General features: G+C 32.3%; 1 protein-coding gene across 49 annotated transcripts in view; it reads left to right on the top strand.

Moving 5' to 3' along the window:
* RIMS2 (regulating synaptic membrane exocytosis 2) overlaps positions 1–25,658 on the top strand; it is a 596,172-nt gene that overhangs the window by 343,227 nt on the left and 227,287 nt on the right. For all 49 annotated transcript variants that reach the window (XM_082719297.1, XM_082719284.1, XM_082719290.1 and 46 more), the window contains one exon: positions 19,390–19,458. In XM_082719297.1, coding sequence (XP_082575423.1) covers positions 19,390–19,458 — 69 coding nt within the window. The remainder of the gene's footprint in view (positions 1–19,389; positions 19,459–25,658) is intronic.

Raw genomic sequence — 25,658 nt, 5'->3', positions numbered from 1 at the left:
TGTGCTCTATTGATTATACAAATTCTTTTTCTTTATATTACTTTTATTTTGCTTTTTTCTTGTTTAGAAAGATTGTTATAACTTTTCTTTTGTTATTTTCATTGTCTTTACTTTTTGGATGTTGAGATTCTTCATTATGATTACTCTCAGAGTTTTCCTTTCCTTTGCGATATAATAGTTTTTGATATCTTAAAGCATCTTCAGTCGTCTCATTTTCAGTTTATGTTTGTGACTTTACCTAGGATTTCTTCTACTATTATATTTTAACTTTAGTATGGTTAATAATTCTTTTTCTGATGGTATGCTGGAACTAGAGCCAGTTGTGCACATTTCTTCTCTTCATAGTCATTGACATTGGTAGCTTGAATTGGCTATCTGGGAGTGTTTACATGTGGAAATTTACAAATATTACAAATCAAGGTTTTTCTTTTCCAGATTGATAGTTGTTAAACATTTACCAGCATGCCACTTCCTTATATAGTATGTCAAAATTAATTTTAGATTTAATGATATATAAGTATAATAAGCAAAAATGTTAAAAGGCTAGAAAAATATACATGAGTATTTTATTTTACATTGGAAAATAATCAATTTATTTTTATTTTTATTTATTTTAATAATAATTTATTTTATTCAAGTGTTTTTTAAAAATTTTTTATAATTATATTCAACTAGCCAGGATATAGTACATCATTAGTTTTTGATGTAATGTTCAATTATTCAGTTGCATATAACACCTAGTAAGTATTTAAACAAGCTGTATATGAAAACAATGGAAGGAAACTCAGAAAAAAGTAACAGTGGGCTTTAAAAATATATGGTAAATGTATGAAATCTCTTTTAAATGAAAGTGGTGGAATGTAACTTGGTAACCTGATAAGTGAACTGATGGGGTTAGTGTTGGTCAAACCTGAAAGTTTATGTTGTTGTTTTTTTATGTTCTAGTTTAAGCTAGTTGATGCAGTTTTTCTTGTTTTTATGAACATATGTCCAGATAATGTTACAATATTTATAAAATTAGTCAACTCTACAATTTTTTTTCTAATTCCTAGTTATACTCTAACCTCAGAAATTCCTACACAGTGGTTAGAATAGTAATTTTCCCCAAAATACTTTATTTAATTCCACCACTGTATAGATTACTAATCAGACAAATCAATCATGTAAAATATTGTCAAATATCCTACTTCTCAGTTTGTTAAATAAAGCTCAGAATAATTTCATTCAAATTTTAAATCTTTTATATGAACATTAGAAACTAAGTTTCTGTGATAGCCTTTGTATCTCTTATTTTATTTCCCTGTGACTTACTATCTTTGGGCTAATGATTTAGATGTGTCAGGATAAATATTTACATTTTTCCAGATATTAGGGCATATTTACATTTCTCTGGTATTCTTATAGCATGATAGTTCATACATTCCCTTAAATTTCTAATGCTATTCACATGATAATTTACTTGTCTTTCAATGTAAAACAACTTATTAATATTTTCCTACCTTTTAAAACTTTATAAATATTTATATAGAAAAAATATAAATAATTTGTATTCTGTTAACTTATTTGTGACAATTTCTCTCTCTATATATTCATTTTTATCAAGTGAGAATATCAAAATAACTTGTTCCCTGAAAATTTTCAAATTGTTCTTCCTCTAAAAGAAATCGATTTTAAAATATACTTTTTCAAAATCAAGGACTCTGAAATCAGTGTTTTTCTAAGATTCCTTCAATTTAAGCTCATTAGTTGTTTACTGCATGCTAAATTTCTGTGTGGAACCAATACCTCTTACATTTCATGGTTTGTTATATAACCATGTATTATTAGATAAAATTGATTACCATTAATATGCAGGGCAGGTCTATTATTAATTTTTTATTTTATGTACCTTCTCTTAGCCTGTAACAATTTCATTTAATCAGAATTTCTGCTAACATAACTTGGATTTTTTACTAATTCAGATATGATGTGTCTTTCTATCTTATTTTATCCCAAATTAGTATGCCCTTTTTATTTTATAACAAAAATATCAAAATACAGTCTGTACTATAAAGTGGAGATTAGATTTCAATATCCCTATTACATATAATGATTTTTAAATGTATTTTTGACATTATTTTAACATTTTTTTTCCAGATAAAGCCTTATGTTCATATAATTCAGGTAAATTTTAGCATGCACAGTGTTTAATGCATGTATTCATATGCACAGTTTAATTGGTTTTGTTGTTTTGTGCTTTGTCTGGTTATTGTGCATATGTTAAATTCCTGAACAAAATGTTAGCAGCTTCTTTTTTCTGCCTGTAGTACTTTTCCAGTATTTCCATGTTTATACCTTTATTATTTTGGTATTAAAAACCATTTGTTGAAATATAGTGATTTATGATTTCAGTATGTCTAATATTTTGTCTTTTAGTATGGTACTATTAGATCAATGAAATATGGGTGCATATATTCTGTGTTACTGTGTGCATTGTTTCACAAAATTTGAATTTATATGAATACAGTTTTTAATGTTTCTACCTTATGGAGGGTTAGTATTAAAAATACTAAGTATGTTGAATTAAAATAAATTGAAAACTATGATGTTTGCTGCAGTTTCCATCATTTTAGCTATTCTGTCATATTTTCTAAGGAAAGCTGAATAGATTTACTTTTGTTACTCTAATGTATTATGATTTTAAATTCACACATGCAAAGAGTAGGTCAAGATATTTTAAACTAATGTGAAATTTTATAACTGGTCATTGGGACTTAATTTAATTTTAATACTTTTAATATGAAAATATTTTATATATGTTTAGTCTAATGAACTTTTATATTTTTAAAAATTATCTTCTTGAATAGGATTAGGAAATAATTATAAAAAGCTTCAGGAATGGCACACTAAAGTTTCAAATCTACTGAGGAAGGCTACCACTTACAACCAGGATGGAATAGAAGGGACTGGACTACATCAGACAACAAAAATGGACAAATATATAAGTCAATTGATTTAATAACATTGGATATCAGGCAACTAAGTACAGTGATTATTAAGAGTAGGAAGACAAATGAGCTGAATCCTAAAATTGCCTTAGCATGCCAATTTAAAAGAATATCCTGCACAGAGCATAGGGCAAGAGAAGGCAGATGGAGCCTATGGACTCCCTCAACTAAGGTGATGGAACTAAGAGTTTGGGGAGACAACGGTATCTAGAGTTTACAGAAAAGACTACTGAAGAGGAGAGAACTATTAACGGAGAGAACTACAAAGAACTTCAGAGAGTCCCTCTCAAGCTGAGTACTGATCAGTTAATGAATAGAAGAATCTACCCAAGCCTCAAGAAAGGACCACCCCAAAAAAGAATAGAAGTAATAATGCCTGAGAATAATGTCTGTTTTTTCCCCCCATGAGACTGGATAAAATCAGATTTCAAAGGACATTGAGTTGAGTGCAGAAGTCCTGGCCTCATTAGTGAAGAATATTTGGCCCTAGATAGACACTGTATCACCTAAAAAAAAAAAAAAAAAAAAAACAAAAAACTTAAAAGCAGGAACTAAAAGGATCAAAATGTCTCTAAGTAACACAACTGCATGTAGCAAAAACTCAAGAATACTTATAGAAGTACAGAAATATCTAACATATAACAATGGAAAATTCACAATAGCTGGCCTCTAATAAAATATTACCAGCCATGCAAAAGAGAAAAAAAAAAACAAAAACCAAACAACATAAAAAGGATTTAAATGAATCAAAACTAAACAAGAACTGGTACAGATGTTCTAATTAGTAAACAAGGATATTAAACAGTTATAGAAATATACTCCTTATGTTCCAAATGTTAAGTAAAGACATGAAAGATGTAAATGGATCCAAATGAAACATCTGTAAATGAAAACTGCAATGTCTAAAATAAAAATATACTGAATGAGATTAACAACAATAAACGTTGCAGAGAAAAATTAGTAAACTCGGGAAAACAGCAATAAAGACTATCCAAAACAAAGCACAAATAAAAAAGAGAACTATAAAATAACATTGTGAGCAATGGACAACTTGAAACTGCTTAATACACAAGTAATTTAAGTCATGCAGGAGAGGAGAGGCAAATATTTGAAGAAATAATGGCTGAAAATTGTCCAAATTTGATGAAAACTATAAACCCACATGTCCAGGAGGCTCAATGAACTCTAAACACAAGAAATATGAATAAGAATATATGAAGGTACCGCATAATTAAATTTTTTAAAACCAGTAATAAAAAACCATACAGCATCTGGAGACAGCAGACTTGATACATAACTGAGAAATAAAATAAAGAAGACTGCAGATTTTTCATTGGAAACAGTGCAAGTACTCAGAGAAAAAGAGATCAATCTCGACCTCCGTACCCATTTGTTTTTCTTTTAAAAATGAAGGTGAAATAATGATTTTTTTTTTCAAACATACAACTACTGAAAGAACTCATCACCAGAAGAGATGCACTACAACAAATACTAAAGGAAATCCCTCAGGTATATGATACCAGATGGAAATATAGAATATAGATGTATATAAAGGAATAGGGAACATGAGAAATGATTATTAGAGAGGTAAATATGTAAGGTTTATTGTTATTGTTTAAATACCTTTAAATATAATTGGCTGCTAAAACAAATAGCAATGTAGTATAAGGTTTGCAACATATGTAAAAGTAAAATATATGACAACAGCAACATGAAGATTAGGAGAGGAAAATAGAAGTGTATGATTATAACATTTTTATACCATACTGTATGAGAAGTGTGATATCAATTGAAAGTAGATTGAATCAATTAAATATGTGTGCTCTAAGCCCCAAACCACAAAACAAAGGGTTATAACTAACTAATAAGCCAATAGAAAAAATAAAATGGAGCCATGAAAGTATCCATTTCATCCAAAAGAATACAGAAAGTGAGGAAAATGGGAAAAAGGACAAAAGAACAAAAAGAAAAAAGATGGGACAAATAGAAAATAAACAGCAAGTTATAGATGTAAACTAACCAAATCAATCACATTAAATGTAAATAGTCTAAATACTGCAATTTAAAATCAGAGATCATCAAATTGGATTTTTTAAAAGCCAAAGCCAGCTATATATTGCCTATAACAAACCCACTTTAAATATAAAAACACAGAGTTTTAGGGGCGCCTGGGTGGCTCAGTGGTTAAGCCGCTGCCTTCGGCTCAGGTCATGATCTCAGGGTCCTGGGATCGAGTCCCGCATCGGGCTCTCTGCTCAGCAGGGAGCCTGCTTCCTCCTCTCTCTCTCTCTCTCTGCCTGCCTCTCTGCCTACTTGTCATTTCTCTCTGTCAAATAAATAAATAAATAAAATCTTTAAAAACAAAACAAAACAAAACAAAAAAAAACACAGAGTTTTAATTTCAAAGGATGGAGAAGATATATCCTACTAATGTGAATTTAAAGAAATATGAAGTGCTTATATAAATATGAGATAAGTAAGACTATAGAGCAAAGAGTATTACCAAGGACTCAGAAGGTCATTTTGTAATACTAAAAGGGTAAGTTGATCAAGAGAACATATCAATCTTAAACATTTAAGCACATAATAATAGAGCTTCAAGTTACATGGAGAAAAATTTGAAGAGAGATTGTCAGACTGGATTTAAAAAAAAAAAAGAAAAAAAAAAAACAAGATCCAACTACAGTGCTTTGAAAATCTTGACAAATTTTATAAACAACTAGTCTGACCAAGAAAAAAGACACAGATTACTAAAACCAGTCATGCTTTGGAAATCACTACCAATTTAAAAAATTAAAAGGATTACTTTGGAAATACTTTGGAGAATCCCTTGGGAATGCAATGAACAGCTTTATGCCATGAAATTAAACAACATAGTAGAAGTGGACAAATTTCTAGAAAGCCACAAATTACAGAAATTGATCCAGAAAAAAGAAGAAATCTGAGTAAACCTATGATGACGTAAAGAAGCTGAATTAGTAAAAACAAAAGCTTAGACCTTGTAGCTTCACTGGTGAATTCTATCAAATATGTAAAAGGAAATACCAATTTTCTTACATTCTTTGAGGGAAAAAAAGAGAAGGAAATACCCTCAAATTCATTCTATGAGACCATTATTATTCCAATACCAAAGGCAGAAAAATACAGAAATCCTGAACAAAATATTAGTAAATCAAATTTAACAATATATAAAGATGATTATTCACTGTAACCAAGAGGGACTTATCTCTAATGCAGTTTTTGTTTAATAATTAAAATCAATTAATTGTAGTTCAACATAGTAATAGATAAAAAGATAAAATCACGTGATCATGTAATGAGATGGAGATAAGCTATGTCAATAACCAACACCCCTTTACAACAAAAACTATCAACGAAGTAGGAATAGAAGGGAACTTCTCAACCTGATGAAGAGGTTAAAAAACCTACTGCCGACATCATTTTTAATTATAGAAGACTGAATTCTTTCTGCTTACCTGGGTACTACGCAAGTATATTTGCTCTTACTATTTTTATTCAGTGGTGCACTAGAGATTCTAGTTAGGGCAGTCGGGCAAGGAAAATAAATAAAAGTCATTCAAAAAGGAAAGAAAGAAGTAAAACTATCTTTATTCACAGACATGATTCTTCTACATGTAGAAAATTCTAAAAACTCAACAAAAACTACTAGAACTAATAAACAATGTTGGCTAGGTTTCAAGGTAAATAAATATGCAAAATCAATTATATGTTACATACTAGTCACTAACATTGCAAAAGTATTAAAATTTTAAAAATACTTATGAATAAATTTCATAAAATAAGTATAAACTTGAATACTAAATAAATCAGAAAATATTGCTGAAGAAAATTAAAGTGACTTCTAAGTAAATGAAGAGATATTCCAAATTAATGGGTTGGAAGACTCAATATTATTAAGATGGCAGTCCTCCTCCAAATTTGTCTACAGATTCAGTACAATCCCTAACAAAATCTAAACAATATTGTTTGCTGTAATTAATAAAATGATCTTAAAATTTATCTAGAAGCACACAAGATCCAGAATAGCCAAAATGGAACAAATTTAGAAGACTTTCTGATTTTAAACTTGATACAAACCTATGGTAATCACAACATTGGGGTACTGGTATAATGGAACCTAAGTCAGAACTCAAAAATAAACCCTTATATTTCTGGTCAGTGGATTTACAACACAGGTGCAATGACAGTTCAGTTGGGGAAAATTGTTTCTTGGCTATTAATACTTGAACAATTGAATAATTACATGCAAAAAGATTAACTTAGACTCTATCTCACACCAGCCACAAAACCTAACTTAAAATGGATCATAAACTTAACTGTAAGAGCTAAAATTATCAAAATCTTAGAAGAAATTATAGGAGAAAATCATTATTACCTTGGGTTAGGCAGAAGTTTCAAGAGAAATGCAAAAGCATTATCAATAAAAGACTGAAGTGATAAATTGGACTTCAGAAAAATTTAAAATGTTTGTCATTTAAAGACACTATTAAGCAGGTAAAAGACAAACCATAGACCTGGACAAAATATTTGCAAAGCATGTATTTGAAAAAGGGACTTGCATCCAGAATACATTAAGAAATCTTAAAAGTCAATAATGAGAAGAAAAATAATGCAATCAAAAGGCAAAATATTTGAATAGTCATTTCATTGAAGATATATGGTTCACAAATAAGAGAATGAAAATATTCTCAGTATCATTAGTTATTAGTGAAGTGCAAGTTATAATAATGAGATACCACTCTACATTTACTAAAATGAGTGCAATAAAACAGGCAAATAATAACAATCTTTGGTAAGGATTTTGAGAAAATGGAATCCTCATACATTTGCTGATGAAAATGTGGAATAGTGTAGCCCTTTGGAAAACAGTTTGGTGGTTTGTTAAAATAAATTTACTATATGACACAGCGACTCACTCTTAGATGTACACCCAAGTGAGATGAAAATGAATGTCCACTCAAAGACTTGTACATGAATGTTTATACCAGCACTATTTATAATGGCAAAAAGTGGAAATAGTTCAAATATCCATCAGTTGGTAAATAGATAAATAAAATGTGCTGTCTTTACAGTGGATTGCTATACATAGCAGAGAATTAATACATGCCACCACATGGTTTAACATAAAAATTATGCTAAATAAAAGGTGCCAGATATGAAAGGCCACATGTTGTATGATTCCAATAATATAACGTACAGGAAAGGCAAATCTCCAGAGCAGAGATTAGATTAATAGTTTTCTGGCTGGGGATATTTTCATCTATATAAAAAGTCAGATGGAATCTACACAAAAGCTATTAAAATTAAGAAGTAAGTTTATGAGATTGTTGGATACAATTGTATTTATGTGTAACTGCAATGAACAATTGGAAATTGAAATTTTGTAATATAATGCCATTTAAATGTGTCAAAATGTGAAATACTTAGGGGTAAATTTGATAAATATAAAGGATGTGTAAACTAAAAATTATAGAACACTGTAAAAATGAATTTTAAAAGACAAATTAATGAAGAGAAATACTGCATTTGTGGGTCAGAACAATCAATATTATGTTAATTTTACTCCAACTTGATCTACAGATTCAATTCAGTTAATTGACAAACTGTCTTCTAGAACTTAAAATATTTAGTACCCAGAATTGCTAAAAACAACTTTGATGAAAGATCAAAGTGGGAAGCCTTCCAATAGTTGATTTCAGAACTTACTATAAAGCTGTAGTAATTGAGACATTGTGATAAAAACAGACAAACAAACGAGTGCCTGGGTTGTGCAGTCAGTTAAGCATCTGACCCTTGGTTTTGGCTCAGGTCATGATCTCAGTGTCTTGAGATCCAGCCCCATGTCAAGGCTTCGTGCTCAGGGTGGAGTCTGCTTGAAATTCGTTCTTCTGTTCATCCCATTCTCTCTCTCTCTCTCTCTTTTTCTCTCTCAAATAAGTGAAAAGATATGTTTAAAAATAGGCAAACACACTAAAAGAACAGTATATAGAATGCAGATACAAACCCACACATGTATGGATAGCTGATTTTCAACAAAGCTGAAAAGACAATTCAGTGGTGTAAGGATAGTCTTTTTAACAAATGCTTTGAGAGCCTATAGATATCCATATGCAAGAGAGAGAGAGAGAGAGAGAGAGAGAGAGAGAGACTTCTATTTATGCCACATACAAAAGTTAACTCAAAATGAATCAGTGTGTAATTATAAAATTCCCAAGAGAAAATTATAAAACTATAAAACTTTTTAAAAATTATAATTTTAAAATTATAAATTATTTTATTATAAATATTTATAATTATAAATTATAAAACTTTTATAAAGTATACATTTATAAAATTATAAAACTCCTAAGAAAAAAACTTTTATCACCTTTGGTTAGGCAAAAATTTCTTAGGGCATGAATATCATGTGCCATTAAATAACACATTGACTAAATTGGACTTTCTCAAAAGAAAATCTTTTTTTTTTCTTTAAAGGATACTGTTAAGATAATGAAAAACCAAGCCATAGGCCAGAAGAAATACTTACAAATCACATATGTAATAAAAGATTTGTATGCAAAATATATAGAGAAAGAGAACTGGCTGTTTTACAGAGATGAAATATATATTTATTTTCTCTTTTTTATTATGTTCAGTTAGCTATATAGTACATCATTAGTTTTTTTTTTAAAGAAATTAATGTCCTAAGAAGTTTTTTTTTTTTAAGATTTTTTTATTTATTTGTGTGACAGATAGAGATCACAGGTAGGCAGAGAGAGAGCGAGAGGAGGAAGCAGGTTCCCTGCTGAGCAGAGAGCCCGATATGGGGCTCGATCCCAGGACCCTGGGACCATGACCCGAGCCGAAGGCAGAGGCTTTAACCCACTGAGCCACCCAGGCGCCCCTACATCATTAGTTTTTGATACAGTGTTCAATGATTCGTTAGTTGTGTATGTTAAAACTCATGAATAAGAGAACACAACAATAAAATAAATGGATGTAAGATTTGAAAGACCACTACAAACATTTAGAGGTAAAAAAAAATAGACAAATGAAAAGATATTCAACATTAATCTTTAGGTAAATGTAAATGAGATGCCATTAGACCCTTATTAAAATGGTTAAAATGAAAAAAACTATGAAAAAAAAGTATCAGGGAGGATGGGAATTTACTAAAATTTTCATATATTTTTAGTGGGAATGTAAAATGTAATAGCCTCTTTGGAAAACACTTTGGCAGTTTTCCTAAGAAGTTAAATATACCCCTACCATATAATTCAGTCATTCCACTACTAGGTCTTTACCAAAGAAGAATGTAAATATATGCCTGTACAACAACTTATATATGATTGTTCGCTGTAACTTCATTTGTAATAATCAGATAACCCAGATGTCCTTTACCTGGGTAATAGATAAACTGTGGTACAGCCATAATAGAGAGTATTATTTAGCAAAAAAGAATGAACTATTGATATATATTGACAACATGGACAATTCTCAGAATAATTATACTGAGTGGAAGAAGAGAGACAAAAGAATACTAGTATTATTCCATTCATATACAATTTTAAGAAATGCAAATTAGTGAATTAAATGGAACTAACAGAAGAAAATAACTAACTGAATTCCTGCAACTACAAATATTAATATGTTAAAAGTTGAAATAAATCTTTGATTTACAGAGAAAACCCTAGACTCAGACATACTTTTCAAGTAGTTCATATTTAACCTTAACATATTATTTCAACTTAATAAAACTCTTGCATAATGTACACAAAGTAAGAATATTTACAAGGAGAACAAAACTTTTATTTTATTTTATTTTTTTAAAACATTTATTTATTTATTTGACAGACAGAGATCACAAGTAGGCAGAGAGGCAGGCAGAGAGAGAGGAGGAGGCAGGCTCCCCACTGAGCGGAGAGCCTGCTGCGGGGCTCTACCCCAGGACCCTGGGACCATGACCCAAGCCGAAGGCAGAGGCTTTAACCCTCTGAGCCACCCAAGAGCCCCGGAAAACAAAACTTTAATACCCAAAATCTACAAATCCATTCCAAAAAAGGAAATTTATAGCCCTGTTTTACTCTTAAATATAAATGACTGGAAAAGCTACATAAAACAGCAAATCAAATCCAGTAATTTTATAAAATTCTATAAATGTAATTTTAGACATTTACAGATCAAAGGAGAAAAAATATGTTTATTTCTACGTAATGAATTAAAAATTTTATAACATTCAACAGAAATTCATAATATCTGTTAGCAAATTATGAATTAGAAAGAAACTTCTTCAGTCTGATACAATGTCTACTAAAAAAAAGTTACAGGAAATATAATCTCAAATGGCCAATGATAGAATTATTCATTAAAAAAACTTGGACAAGAATGTGATTGGATGCTGGCGAGGATGCGGAGAAAGGGGAACCCTCCTACAATGTTGGTGGGAATGCAAGCTGGTGCAACCTCTCTGGAAAACAGCATGGAGGTTCCTCAAAATGTTGAAAATAGAACTGCCCTATGACCCAGCAATTGCACTATTGGGTATTTACCCTAAAGATACAAACGTAGTGATCCAAAGGGGCACGTGCACCCGAATGTTTATAGCAGCAATGTCCACAATAGCCAAACTATGGAAAGAACCTAGATGTCCATCAACAGATGAATGGATCAAGAAGATGTGGTATATACACACAATGGAATACTATGCAGCCATCAAAAGAAATGAAATCTTGCCATTTGCGACAACATGGATGGAACTAGAGCGTATCATGCTTAGCGAAATAAGTCAAGCAGAGAAAGACAACTATCATATGATCTCCCTGATATGAGGAAGTGGTGATGCAACATGGGGGCTTAAGTGGGTAGGAGAAGAATCAATGAAACAAGATGGGATTGGGAGGGAGACAAACCATAAGTGACTCTTAATCTCACAAAACAAACTGAGGGTTGCTGGGGGGAGGGGGTTTGGGAGAAGGGGGTGGGATTATGGACATTGGGGAGGGTATGTGCTTTGGTGAGTGCTGTGAAGTGTGTAAACCTGGTGATTCACAGACCTGTACCCCTGGGGATAAAAATATATGTTTATAAAAAATAAAAATTAAAAAAAAAAAAGAATGTGATTGTAATGGAGATTCTAGTGCAATAAGAAAAGAAGAATTTAGAAATAATAAGGAATCAAAGGGAGAAATAAAACTATCATTGTGTATAAATAATGTAATTGTTTTCCTCAACTCTGAAAAGAATATACAAATTATGGTTTACCAAGATGTCTGGATATAAGAATAATCTATAAAGGTCGGTTGCATTGCTACACACCAGTACAAACAGACATACTTTACAATCGTAACAGAATATCAGATACATAGGAATAAATCTAACAAAAGTTATATAAAAAAACTATAGGAAAATATTTATAAAGTTTTATTAAGAAACGTTAAAAAATACATAAATAAATGGATATATTCCCATAACCATTGATAAGAAGACATCATTATTAATTTCCTCTATTTGACATATATATTTAATTCAGTTCTAATCCTATCAGATATCTTCATGGAAACTGATGAGTAAATTCTAAGTCTATAGACAACTAAATGGCCAAAAGTAGCTAGAAGGATTCTTGTGAGAGCAGGGAGGAGGAACTTTCTCAGTCTCAACATTTGCTGTGGTTGACGTAGTATGCCACTAGCATGAGAGTAAATCAATCAGTGGAATACGATTGAGAGCCCAGAAGCAGACTTTCTTACATGAGACAGTATTTTATAAGGATCTGAGGTAATATGTCAGATCCAGAGAGGAAAAGTAAGTGATTTAATAAATTGAGCTGGAAAAATACTATCCATTAAAAAAAGAACATAGATGAAATTAGATCGCTATCCTGCACCATGTATAGAAACTTTGGGTGGATTAAGGGCAGAAAAGGTTAAGTTTCAGTCAGGGAGCTGAAGAACTGTTAGAGATGTGAAATAAATATTTGTTATAAAGTTTAAACTGCAAAATTCAGGAGAAGCTGGGAGTTCTTATAAGAAGGTTTGTAAGAGAATGGTCGAAAAATCTGGAAAAAGTCACGTGCCGGAGGCAACAGAGGACCTTGTGAGAAGGTTTGAAGGGCTTTTGCCACTTCAATCACTAGGTGTTTTAAAGTCACTGTAGGTCATAAGAAAGGGCGGGGAAGGAAAAATGCTTGCAAAACATCCCCTCATTCTGTAATTTTTATGGGTGACCCACAGAAGAAGTTCTGTAGATCCTTTGTCATGGATCTCAGATGTCCTTGGCACAGGACTGGGGAAATCTAAAAAAAGAGATCTAGCAAGAGCTAGAGGGGTATCTAAAATCCCAGACTTGGTTATATCCTACTTTTTTTAAAAAACAGAATTGGAAGAATTGGAAAGAGAAATTGAAAAACCACAATTATCGTAACAATCTCTCACAAATGTGAACTACAGAACTGATGTACTGTAATAAATAGAACATTCCCCCAACGAAGAGAATATACATTCTCTTCATCTACAAATGAATCATGTAAAATGTTGCTACAAATTTTTAGGTAATACATTCATATGGTATAAATTTAAAAGTAAAAAAACAAAAACAAAAAACTCCCTCCATTTTCTCAAACATCTAGATCTCCTTACTTGAATCAACTGCGGTTACCAATTTCTGTGTGTTGGCACAGATAGTCTGTGTTTACGTTTAAAAAATGTATGGGTTTTTCCTCCTTTTTTCTAACATAATAATATAGTGTCATTATTGTGTCTTTTCTGATTTTTAAATTTTTATCCCCATTCTTTTAGTAGTTGCTATTGATATCACAACCTTGCACACTTAACAAAGCAACATTAATTAACATCTCTACCTTTTTTCCAAACTGCATAAATATTGTAAAATCTGATTTGTACGATCACCCCTACTATTTAACATATTATTGCCAGAATTTTACTCTGCCTCCCAACTAGTAATTTATTATAATGTCACTTTGTTCATTCAAAATTTATTTAGATTTACCCGAATTTTTACCACTTTCTTTGCTTCGCTCATTTTTTCTTCTCATTTCGTCCTTTTTTTTCTGGGATGAATTTCTCTATTTTTAAAGTACACATATTTTAGTAGTGCTTTCAATGAAGATCTGGAAAGAAGCTGTGTTTTCTGAGTATGTCTTTAATTCTTTATTCCTGATGAAGTTTAGCTATATATAAAATTCTAGAATTACTTTAATTTTCTCTCAGCATCCTGACAATGTTATTTTAATAACATTTGGCTTGTAGAAAAGTCTCTCCATTTATGTTTAGTTTTCTTTAAATTGTTAGCCGTTGTTAGTGGTTTAATTGTGTCCTGCCATAGGCATATATCCTAATCCCCAGTACCTAAGGATGTGACCTTATTTGTAAATAGAGTTAATGCAGAAGTTATCAAGTTTTCACTTTTGAGGTCACTAGGAGACCTAACCCAATATGACTGCTGTCCTTATATGAAGCGGAAATTTGGGTACAGATAGACATGAACAGAGGGAGACCAAATGAAGACGTTCAGGGAGAAGATAGCCGTGGGACTGGAGGGCCCTATCTACAAGTGAAAGAACACCAGGGACTTCTAGCCAACACCAGAAGCTAGAAGAAGAGACAAGGAAGGATTCTTTCCTGGAGCCTTCAGAGAGAGCATGGCGTCGCTGACCCCCTGATTTTGGACTTCTAACCTCCAGAACTGTGAGACAATAAATTTCTGTTGTTTGAAGCCACTCAGTGTTTGGTACTTTGTTTCAGCAGCCCTTGGAAACTAATACAGCAGTGAGTATTCCGTGGTTTGGAGGTGTACATGTTTTGCACATTTTTTGTTAACATGTATTCCTAGATATTTCATGTGCCCTTGTAAGTGATAGTGGCTTTGAAATTTATTTCATTTCTAGTTGTTCATTGCTGTTCTCTAAAAAATATAGTTCATTTTTATATGTTGACTATGTATGTATTCTGCAATCTTTGCTAAATTATTAGTCTTAATTAGTTTTTTAAAGCTTCTGTAGGAGTTTTGATTTACATGATCATGTTACTACTTGCTTTCCAATCTCTATGCCATTCATTTATTTTCCTTGCTTAATTTTACTGTAATACAAGTGCAGCGTTGAACTGAAAGGGTTGGAGTGGGCATCCTTAGCTTATTCTTTGTATTAGGGGGACAACATTATGTATTTATAAGTAAGTCTGATGTGAGCTATAGGCTTTTTTTTTTTATAGATGCGCTTTATTGGTTTGAGGAAATTACCTTCTGACTAGTTAACTGAGATATTTTACCATGAATAGGGGTTAGCATTTTCAAATTATTCTCCTACATCTACTGAAATCATTTAAAAAATGCATGTATAAATGAAATACTCCAATATACACAAAGTAAACGAGAAAGAAAAATTAACGAACAAACCACTGTTGAAGAAAATTAATAATTTTCTCTCAATCATTGATCAAGCAAACAAAAATTCAGGAAAGATACAAAAGAATTAAACCACACAATTAACAAGTTTAATCTCATGTCCAAAAAAGAAAGAACTCTGTATCTAGTAGTTAATGAATGTATATTCCTGTTATATCCATGAAAGACTTGCAAGAATTCTTAATATATTATTTAATAATTCATTTTCTCACAAATTTCAAAGTTTTGAAGACTTGACAAATATAGGGTATTTCCTTCAACACCAGTGTTACTATGACAATTAAAAAAATCATACCCATATATTTTAAAATTTCTAAAAATAGGCACTTTTACTCTAATGAACATTTTCTTCCAAGATTTATTCTCTTTGCAATTATCATGCATTATTCAGACAATGGTGTCTTCGATTTAATGATGTATAGTAAGTATCTTATAGACCCAAGAAGAAAATACTTAGACCTGAACTTTAAATAATATACTGCATATAAATATTTGAGTAATTCAGAGAAGTTCTCAGAGGACAAATGCTTATGTTAGTACAGGATAGAAGGCTGGAAATTTTGACATTTTCATCTAATTTGAAAGTTTAGGAAAAAGAAATAAATTTAAAGTAGAAAGAAAGAGATCATAACTATAAGAGCAGAAATCAATAAAGAAACAAATTTCTAGCTGATAAGATTATGGAGCCTAAAAGTTAATCCTTTGAAATGAATGGCAAAATAAACCTGTAGTGAAATTTATCAGCAGGATAAAAAGATAGTACAGGATTCAAATGAAAATATATAAAGTTACATCAGAAAATAAATAGATAATATGATAAAATGATGAACATTGTAACAAACACTGAAAACTTGAACAAAGTGAACGAGTTCCTGTGAAAAATATAACTTATTAAACCTTGAATCAATAGGTCGTTCTATAGCTACTGAAAATAAATATTAGTAATTTAAAATATTCCCATGAAAGAAACACCAGATCAAGGTAGTTTTATAGATGAGCTCCATCAAAATTTCAAACAACGGATTTTTTTTTTTTTTTTACAGTCCTACACAAATTTAACCAGAGAATAAAAACAGACTAATTCTCAAGTTTTTACTGTGCTGGTATAGCCTTGATCCTAAATCAAAAGGTTAGTGAAAGGAAAATTTTAAAGGTCAGAATCACTTGTCAATAAAAGTGTAAAAATCTTTAATGAAATATCACTGAATTTAAGAGATCTTCCTCAACCAGATAAAATGTAACACCAGCAGGTATCATTTTTAATGGTAAAATACTAGAAAAATCCCACTTAAAATTGGGATGTAAAAAGGAATGTAGGGAAAAACCTCTGCCTTTGGCTCAGGTCATGGTCCCAGGGTCCTGGGATCGAGCCCTGCACTGGGAAGCCTGCTTCCTCCTCTCTCTCTCTCTCTCTCTCTCTCTCTCTGCCTGCCTCTCCATGTACTTGAGATCTTTCTGTCAAATAAATAAATAAAATAAATAAATAAATAAATAAATAAAATAAAAACAATGCTGTAATACACACCAAGGCTCCCTAAATTGATGTATTGACTCATTGCAGTTCATATCAAAATTCCAATAGGATGTTTTGTGCAATTTCATAACCTGAACCTAAAATTTTATATGGAAGAGAAAATGTTCGCGTTATGATGGATTTGCTTTTTGATATATAACAATATAATAACAAAGAGAGTGAGTTATTGGTTTTTGGATAAAAGGGGGAAACAAATAGAGAACCAAGTAGATCCTAGCAAATAGGATACATTTATTTATAATCAAGGTGACATCACAGATCATTGGGGGAAGGTGGAATTATTAAATAATGCCGAAATATGTGTTATACGTGTGGAAAAAGCAAAGTTGCATCCTTATCTCATACCATACATAAAACTCACTTCAAAATAGGCCAGGATGTAAATGTTAAAAACGGGATTTTTTAAATTTTAGAAAAAAATATGAGAATGTCCATTCATAAGCTTAGGCACAATTTCTTAAACAAGACACTGAAAACACTACTTCTAAAAAAGATTGATACATTCAATGACATTAAACTTAAGTACTTGAATTCATCAGAATGTTAAATGACAAGATTCAAGTAGAGATAACATAATTGCAGTATATTTAACCTCTAGAATTACTAGCAAAATAGATTGACTTCCATCAGGAACATAATGAGATTTGGAAGGAAGCAACAATTGCAAATCACATATATGCAACTATCCCCCAACTCTATGCACAAACCCACGCAAGGCCACTCACAAAGGCTAATAAAATGAACTTCATTTTTTGCTGGTGTCATTCTTATCTTGCACCAGAGGCAGATCTGATTCTTGACCAATACCAAAAGCTTGTAATCTTTATGCTGTAGTATATCTGGCACATTAAGCTATCATTACCCCATCCTTGAGCATTTACATTTACAAGGTGAAATCTTGTTATAAGCTGAATAGCTTATTATGCCTCTCCTCAATAGCTTCATCTGTGGTATCCCCTTTTTTCCCCAAATCCATTTATAATGTATACACTAATTCTGTAAATCCTTTCGTGCTCAGTCTTTTGGGCTATTGTGTGGTAATTGTGGTTTCCTATTGGTTGGGGCTGTAAGAGCCTATGATTCGATTGAGTTTAAAGTTTTAAGATATAAGGCTTTGGAAGGAAAATAGCAGCGAACCCATTCAGTGAGACCATATGAACAAAACAGATCCATGTCATTTATGTAACCATTAAAAGGAAGAAAATAAAAGTTCCTGGCAACAGACTCTTCCCTTTCTCAAGAGCGCAGGGGTAAAAACAAACAAACAAACAAACAAAATGTACAGAGTATTTCTAAGAAGAAGTTGGAAATATTGGAGGACATTTCTAGAACGTTTAATTATTGCTACTTTAGACACCTTATAAAACGTAAGCTCTCAGTGTTTTATATACATTACAGGAAAGCATTTACTGTGTGATAACTGAATTTGGTCTATTTAATGAATAATGTATGGTCTAAGTAGACAAAAGTAGTCATTTCTTGAAATAACACTGTTTTCATTTATTAGGCATTTTCTGATTGTAAAGAAGGAAAAAATACTGTAATAAGGGATTCTATTGTGTAAGATGTGCCTATTTTTGAGACACATATGGGAGAAAAAAACATATTAAAAAACAAATAGCATGCTTACTTATATATGTGATATATTTCATAATTAAGTGTGAAGACAATCTCCTTTAGCCATCAATTCAGTGCTATTTTTGCCATAGCATGATTAACATTTTAAAATTTTGTAATAGAGATCTTTAATTATGTTAATTATTACTGCTCTGTTTTAGGCTCTATCTTAGAAAATGTGACTGTGTGTAATCAGTACACAATTTAGATATATTAATAAGTTTATGGATGGTTTATTTCTCATTTTCTTTTCAAAGCAATGGAGGAACAGCTAAACAACACTAAAAGAATATTGTTTAAGATGTCTTAAATTATACTTCTTTTCCATGAGTGTGAAAAATGAAGAATTGAGCACATTTAATTTATTAGTCATGCATATTAGAAAAGGCACATGAATGTTCTTGAAATAACATATTGTTTGCTTTGAAATTTATATAGACTTCAGTGCCCTTGTGTAAAAGCATCTGGGACTGACTTAACCTAGCTATTTTAAACTTAACTTTTTGTTCAGTGGATTTTATCAATCAGCATCAAATCACATACATATATCATTGAGTATTATTTTTTTTTATTCAGTATTTGATATTATTTCAAGCTTTAGGGCATTTAGGAAATTTATTTTACACATTTTAAGAATCTATTTTAAGAATGCTATCTTCACATTATAAAATATGTATGAAAGTAAGTGTGAGCTCATAATGAATTTCCTTCTCTAGTTTTTAGTCTCAAGTGTTTCATTCAAAATTCTTTCATCTGTTTTCAGGTTGGTGAGGAGGTTTCTTTTTCCTTATTAATCAGCAACTTTAATTATTGCTATTGTTTGCTTCATAGGGTCAAAAAGAATAAGTGATAGTGAAGTTTCTGACTATGACTGTGATGATGGAATTGGTATAGTATCAGGTAAGAATTTCAGAATTATTTTATAGTAATAAAAAGGAAGGGTTATTCATCACTATCTACCAATAAACAGATTAAATAATAAGCAAAATAAGAAAGAACTTGCCTCTTTATCCACACCCCCCTCACCAAGAAACAACCTCATGGCAATTTAACCCCTTGAATAACTCCAGTTGCTAGAACTCTTGTATCAATTGTTAAACTGAATATTCTTACTGAAATTTGTCAGTTAAGTGAATCCTTCCAAACTTTTTATTTTTAAACTACTAAATAATAAGGAGTTCACCATAAATTTGAAGTTATTATATAATTGGAACTTCTTTATACTGCATAATAGCGTGATTCACAGACCTGTACCCCTGGGGATAAAAATATATGTTTATAAAAAATAAAAAGTTAAAAAAAAAAAAAAAATCTTTTTGACATCACCAACATACCCAAATATGTCAAATATTTGTGCTTTCTGAAATTTTTTCATTGTTGTCATGTTGATTATATATCAGTTGCAGCTTTATTTTCAAGTTATGGTATTGTAGTTTTAAAATATTGCCTGATTTATGGTTGGAAATTTACCTGATGATGAAAATAAAAAAAAAAAAAGAAGATGATTTCAAATCCTTGAAATCTGTTACTGTTAGAAATTTGAAGCATCACTGTATTTTCTTTTTTTTTTTCCATATTCTTTTTATCAACATGAAAATCAGGATTATGATTGTGGTTTCTTTTTTTTTTTTTTTTAACCAATGTTTATTGAGCTCGTTGTGTAAACCGTCTCTCTACTTTAGAAGAGTTCACATTCAGTTGGGGAACAAGGGAAATGTATGGGTTCTTTTTTTTTATATATATATATATAACTTTTTTATAAACAATTAGCCCCAGGTGCACAGGTCTGTGAATCGCCAGGTTTACACACTTCACAACACTCACCATAGCACATACCCTGCCCAGTTTCCATAACCCCACCACCCTCTCCCTATCTCCCATGATTGTGATTTCTGAGATGTTATCTTTTTGTGGGCTCATAACTGTAGTAAATTACATTTACATAAGTAACACGATAACTAAGACTTAAACGTTAATTCTGATCAAATTTTTTTTAATGTCCTTTTTGTTTTAAACTCCATCACTAATAGTAGTATCTATAGAGACTAAATACCTCAATCAATAGTTTATCAAGTAATTTGACCGTCAGCTGAACCAAACCTACATTCTTTATGAAATTGTTCCTGAGGCATTTTGAATGTGAATTGCATACATTCATACACACACTACCTTCTTACCCCCATGTTAACTAGCATTTTAAACAACTAGTCTAAGTCTAGACACCAGCAAATCTGTTAGTACTTTGTTCTCCATATGAAAGGATTCATTTCCAAATGCACATTACGTGTCTGTCAAATTCAAAGTATCTGTTACAACCATTCAAAACCCTTTTAACCTGAACTATCAGCCTTTTCTCAATAATGAACAGTTTCAGCTGCTTTACTTAATTTTTCCAAGTTTGCAAGGCAGATGTCTTGAAAATTAACTACGCCAGAGGTAATATTTCCCATGTGCTTCCTTACTTTGTTTATTCTGACTAATTCAAGTCAGAGGTGATTTTTTATATTTGCATTGCTAATATTATTCTTCAAAGTAAATAGAAACTTTGATTGATATTGAAATTTAGGGTTCTCAGGGAAACAACTGCTGGCTTGGATTTTTGTGCCTCAGTGGTATACTGAGTAGGGAAAGGAGAATGGTTGTAACTAACTCTTCTTTGAACCAGTTGACTCACCCCACAAAGCAAATAAATGGAATATATATATATATATATATATATATATATATACACACACACACACATATATATATAAAGATATAAGTTTGTAGCCACTTAGAATGTTAGTATTATTTTCTACTCGGACATGAAGCAATATACAAACACATGTAAATAATTTATTTTCCATTGGGAAGGTAGAGTGATGTTTTAATAATTAGCTCTTAAATGTCACATATAATATTCTGATTTCCTAAGTTAATTACCTAACCCCAATACTCATTTTTTATCACTACTGAGTAGCTCTTTATATTATTAATAATGAATATTTTCTTAAAACTCTGTTTCTTTTTAGTTTTCATGAGAGTGCATTATTTGAGTTTTCTTCTTGTAGTAACTCTTCCTCCTTTTCTCAGTAGTCTCCTTTAAATTCCATAGTCATATCTCTTTTTTCTATATATATTCCCTTACCTTGGATTTCAGCAATGCTCTTTTTATAAATGCTACTCAAAACTTTATTGACAGTCCTAATGCCTTTTCCAAGATTCTTTTCTGAATGTATAACTATTTGCCTATGAGGCTGAGAATACTATTATCTCCTCCTTTCCAAACTGGTAAACTTTCTAAATTTCTCTCTGTATAGTACACTTTTTTTTTACCCCAAAGATCTGACATTTAACATTTGACAGAGAGAGCTTATGCCCCTATGCCCATACAAGCAGGAGGAGGGGCAGAAAGAGAGAGAAAAGCAGGCCTCCCACTCAGCAGGGAGCTCGATGCAGGGCTCCTTCCCAGGACCCTGGGATCATGACCTGAGCTGAAGGCAGATGCTTAACTAACTGAGCCACCCAGGCACCAATTTGTAGTATACTTTTAACTTCCTGGTGGGCTAATCACATGTTAAGAGTCATTTATTTCTTCCCTTTTCTTGCTCTTGTATCTGATTACAAATTGTTGTTGGTTCATATTAGAACGTCCCCAGACTCCATTGTTGGAGATTTGCTGTCTACATTGACTACTCTAGTGATCACATCTCAAAGTCCCATCCTTCAAATAGCATCTGTATGCTAAACTTCACACATGTCCAGTCAAAACCACTTATTTGTATCTAATTTTTTTATTTCCTACTGCCCACTAGACATCTGTGCTTGGAAATGTAGCAGATATCTTCAGCTAAACATGTCTAAAACTGAACTCCTGATCTTTTCCACCAAACCTGAAGTTATTTAATGACAACTCCATTCTTTCACTGGATTAAAATTTTAAATTTGTTCTTGTCCTTCTCTTTCTCTTATGTCCAACATCAGATCTTGGTCAAAATTGTCCCAGTGACTCTACCTTCAGAATATGCCCAGATTCTGATTATTTTCCATGTCTCCGTAGCTGTCATCCTGGTTCATCTCTTGCCTGACATACTACCTTTCTTCTTTCAGTCTATTCTCAGCATGGCAACTGAAGTGATCCTGTTTAAAGAAGATAGGTCATATTTAGTTTCTGCTCAAAATCCTCTAATGAGCTAAAAATCACTCAGATCAAGTGCCAAACATCTTGACAAGGCAACACAAGGCTCCACGTGATTTTCCTCCTTCCTCCATGTGTCTCTGATCTCTTCCATTTCTCCATTCCTAGCACCCTCTTCTCCCTGCTATTAGGAACATGTCAGACTGACTCCTATCTTGGGGTCTTCGCACTTGTCTTACAACCCTCCTCTCTCTCTATCCATAGAGCAAAGCATCTGACTTCTTTCAAGTCTTTCCGAAATGCCAGCTTCTCAGTGAGTCCTGTCTTTGCCTGACCCCCTTACATGAAATTGCAAAATGCTTCCCTATTCTGACATTCTGGTTTCCCTTTTCTCTGTATTGTGTTCCCGTTTAACACTTAGTCGCCTTGGAACATATCATATAATTTTTTATTGGGATTTTTGTTGTTTCCATCATTCCACCTGGAATTTAAGGTCCGCAAGGGCAAAGCTTTTTGTTTTGCTCACTGTAGCTCATAGAATAACATGCTCATATAGTCATAAATACTTGTTGAATGAATGATCGTATTGATTTTTTCCCCATGTAGTCTGTGCCCACTATCAGTTATCATACTCCAACATTGTACCACTAGCTATCTGTGGTTATTTATATTTAAATTGATTTAAAATAAATACCTTAAAAATTCAGTTCATCCTGAACACGAGCCAGATTTCAGGGGCTCAGTCATCATGTGTGTCTAGTGGCTACCATATTGGACAGTGCTGATAGAGAACATTTTTAATCATTCTAGAGAGTTCTGTTGGACAATCTGTTCTATGTTTTGTAGGAGCAATCAATCTTGCCTCAATCTCTCTAACCTTTTGGTCGAATTGTATCCTGCTGTCAGCTTCATCTTCCTTAATTATTATTTTGATCATGAAAGATCAGTGTAGTCTTAGAGCACAGTGAGAGCATCAGGAGGGAGATAGAATTTGCTTTAAATTCCAGGCCCTATACTTGACACTTAATTTAAATTTCTCATTAAATTTCCTAATGTAAATCTCAGTTTCCTGAAATATAAAATGGGGATAATATATTTTTTTAAGATTTTAGTTATTTGTCAGAGAGAGAGAGAGAGAACACAAGCAGGGGGAGTAGCAGGCAGAGGGAGAAGCAGGGTCCCTACTGAGCAGGGAGCCTGATGTGGGACTCAGTCCCAGGACCCTGGGATCATGATCTGAGCAGAAGGCAGATGCTTAACAGACTGAACCACCCAGATGCTCCAAAATGGGGATAATCTTTGCAGAATTACAGAGTTGGTTCTTTCACATCATTTATAGATTCCTGAAAAAAACCTTGTGCTCTGCAAAGTCATGTACTAAAAACAACAGGGCATCTGGGAAAACAGGTTAGATCAGACCATTCAAAAGTCATGTAACTTTGTAATTAAAACACTAAAAATGAAAGTACAAGCACAATTTTAAAAGTCATGTTAACTTTTAAGCAATAAAAAGTGTTAACTATGGAATTTAAAAATAAGGTGAAGGTATCTTGGTGGAAGGAGTATGTCTAGATGGAAAGGAGGATAAGTCTGCAAAGTTATAGTGTCAAAGGAAATATTCATAAAACCAGGAAGAACCCAAGCAAGCAATACTTCTAAGATGGAGGGGTTTTTTTTGTTTGTTTTTTTGTTTTTTTGTTTTTTTTACAAAAGTGAGCCAAAAGGAAGAACATGGGAGCGATGAGCATCATATGTAATTCTGTATTTCTCTAGCTTTCTGCATCCAGCTGCATTAATGTACTTTGCTTTCAGCTGCTATTGTTGGTAGACGGGGTGGACACTGTTGGTGCTCTAGCCATATCCTCTTTAGTTCAGCTGGTTTACCCATCTCCATGAATGTTGGCGGCTCACAACTAACAGCTGCCCCATTTTCCAGAGAATCGGCCTTAGACAAATGGAAAATAATCCTACTCCCTTCCCACTGGGCGTCTTCAGTCATGACTGGCTAACCTTGAAGTACAAAAGTCCAGAACCCTTGCTTGAAAGTCAGAGCCCTGGTACAGTTGACATTCCAGAGCCTCCAGTGGAATCAAGCTGATCTCACATTCTTACTTAGTGTCTTCCCATGCCCTGTTCTGCTAATTCCTTTCTCTTGAGACCACTCCTTCAATCATTCATGTGCACCCAGATCTTTTTCTTGCTGTATTCCTTGGGAACGTAATTTCAGATAATACTGCAAAATGGGAACGTGTTGCAAAAAAATCACATATGAGCCAGTACTTTTTCTGACTTATTTCTGAAGCAAGTGTTGTAGCACCCCACTTTGTACAGTCCCTTGCAGAGTTCCTGGCACATAGTACAAGTCAATAGCAGCCATGGTGATCAGGATGAAGATAATGGTAGTGGGGATAATATCACTTCCTGCCCAGAAATGTTCAGCTTTTTCCCATCACAAGCCTTATGATGTTTTAGACATATACAACTTGGGCCAAACTTACTTTTACTGTTTATTTCCCTACTGCTGCCCCACACTGAATTGTGGTTTTTCTACCAACTTTGAGTTCTTTCTACTATTCTCTCCATCAGTCAAATATCTATTGCCTTCTTTAAAAAAAAATCTATTGCTTTCTAACATTCCTTTGAGTTCTGTTACTTCTAATACATTTTTCTAAGTGTGTCAAATCATTGAGATGTTTTCCTCCTCCAAACTGTCGTGTTTTTAGTCTCAGGCATCTATTGTATCTCAGCCCTGTTGATCACTACAAGAAAAACAGTGTACATTGGTACTTCAGATGGTATTCGGGATACTTTCTAATATTGTTTCTCTCTTAGAGAAATAACCATAGACTTTTAGGAATTTTTGTGAAGTTAATAATTTTGAATATTTATAATTGTTGTAAAGTAATTAAAAGCTCTTTTAGTTTATTGAAGGGATGAAAATGTTTTTGGAATAAACTTGCCTCTTTTAGTAAAGATAACTAAC

The sequence above is a fragment of the Mustela nivalis genome, assembly GCF_964662115.1.
Source record: "Mustela nivalis genome assembly, chromosome: 2".
In the NCBI taxonomy this organism is placed as follows: Eukaryota; Metazoa; Chordata; class Mammalia; order Carnivora; family Mustelidae; genus Mustela; species Mustela nivalis.
The sequence above is the reverse complement of the archived record's forward strand: the minus strand, read 5'-3'. Positions and strand labels throughout refer to the sequence as shown.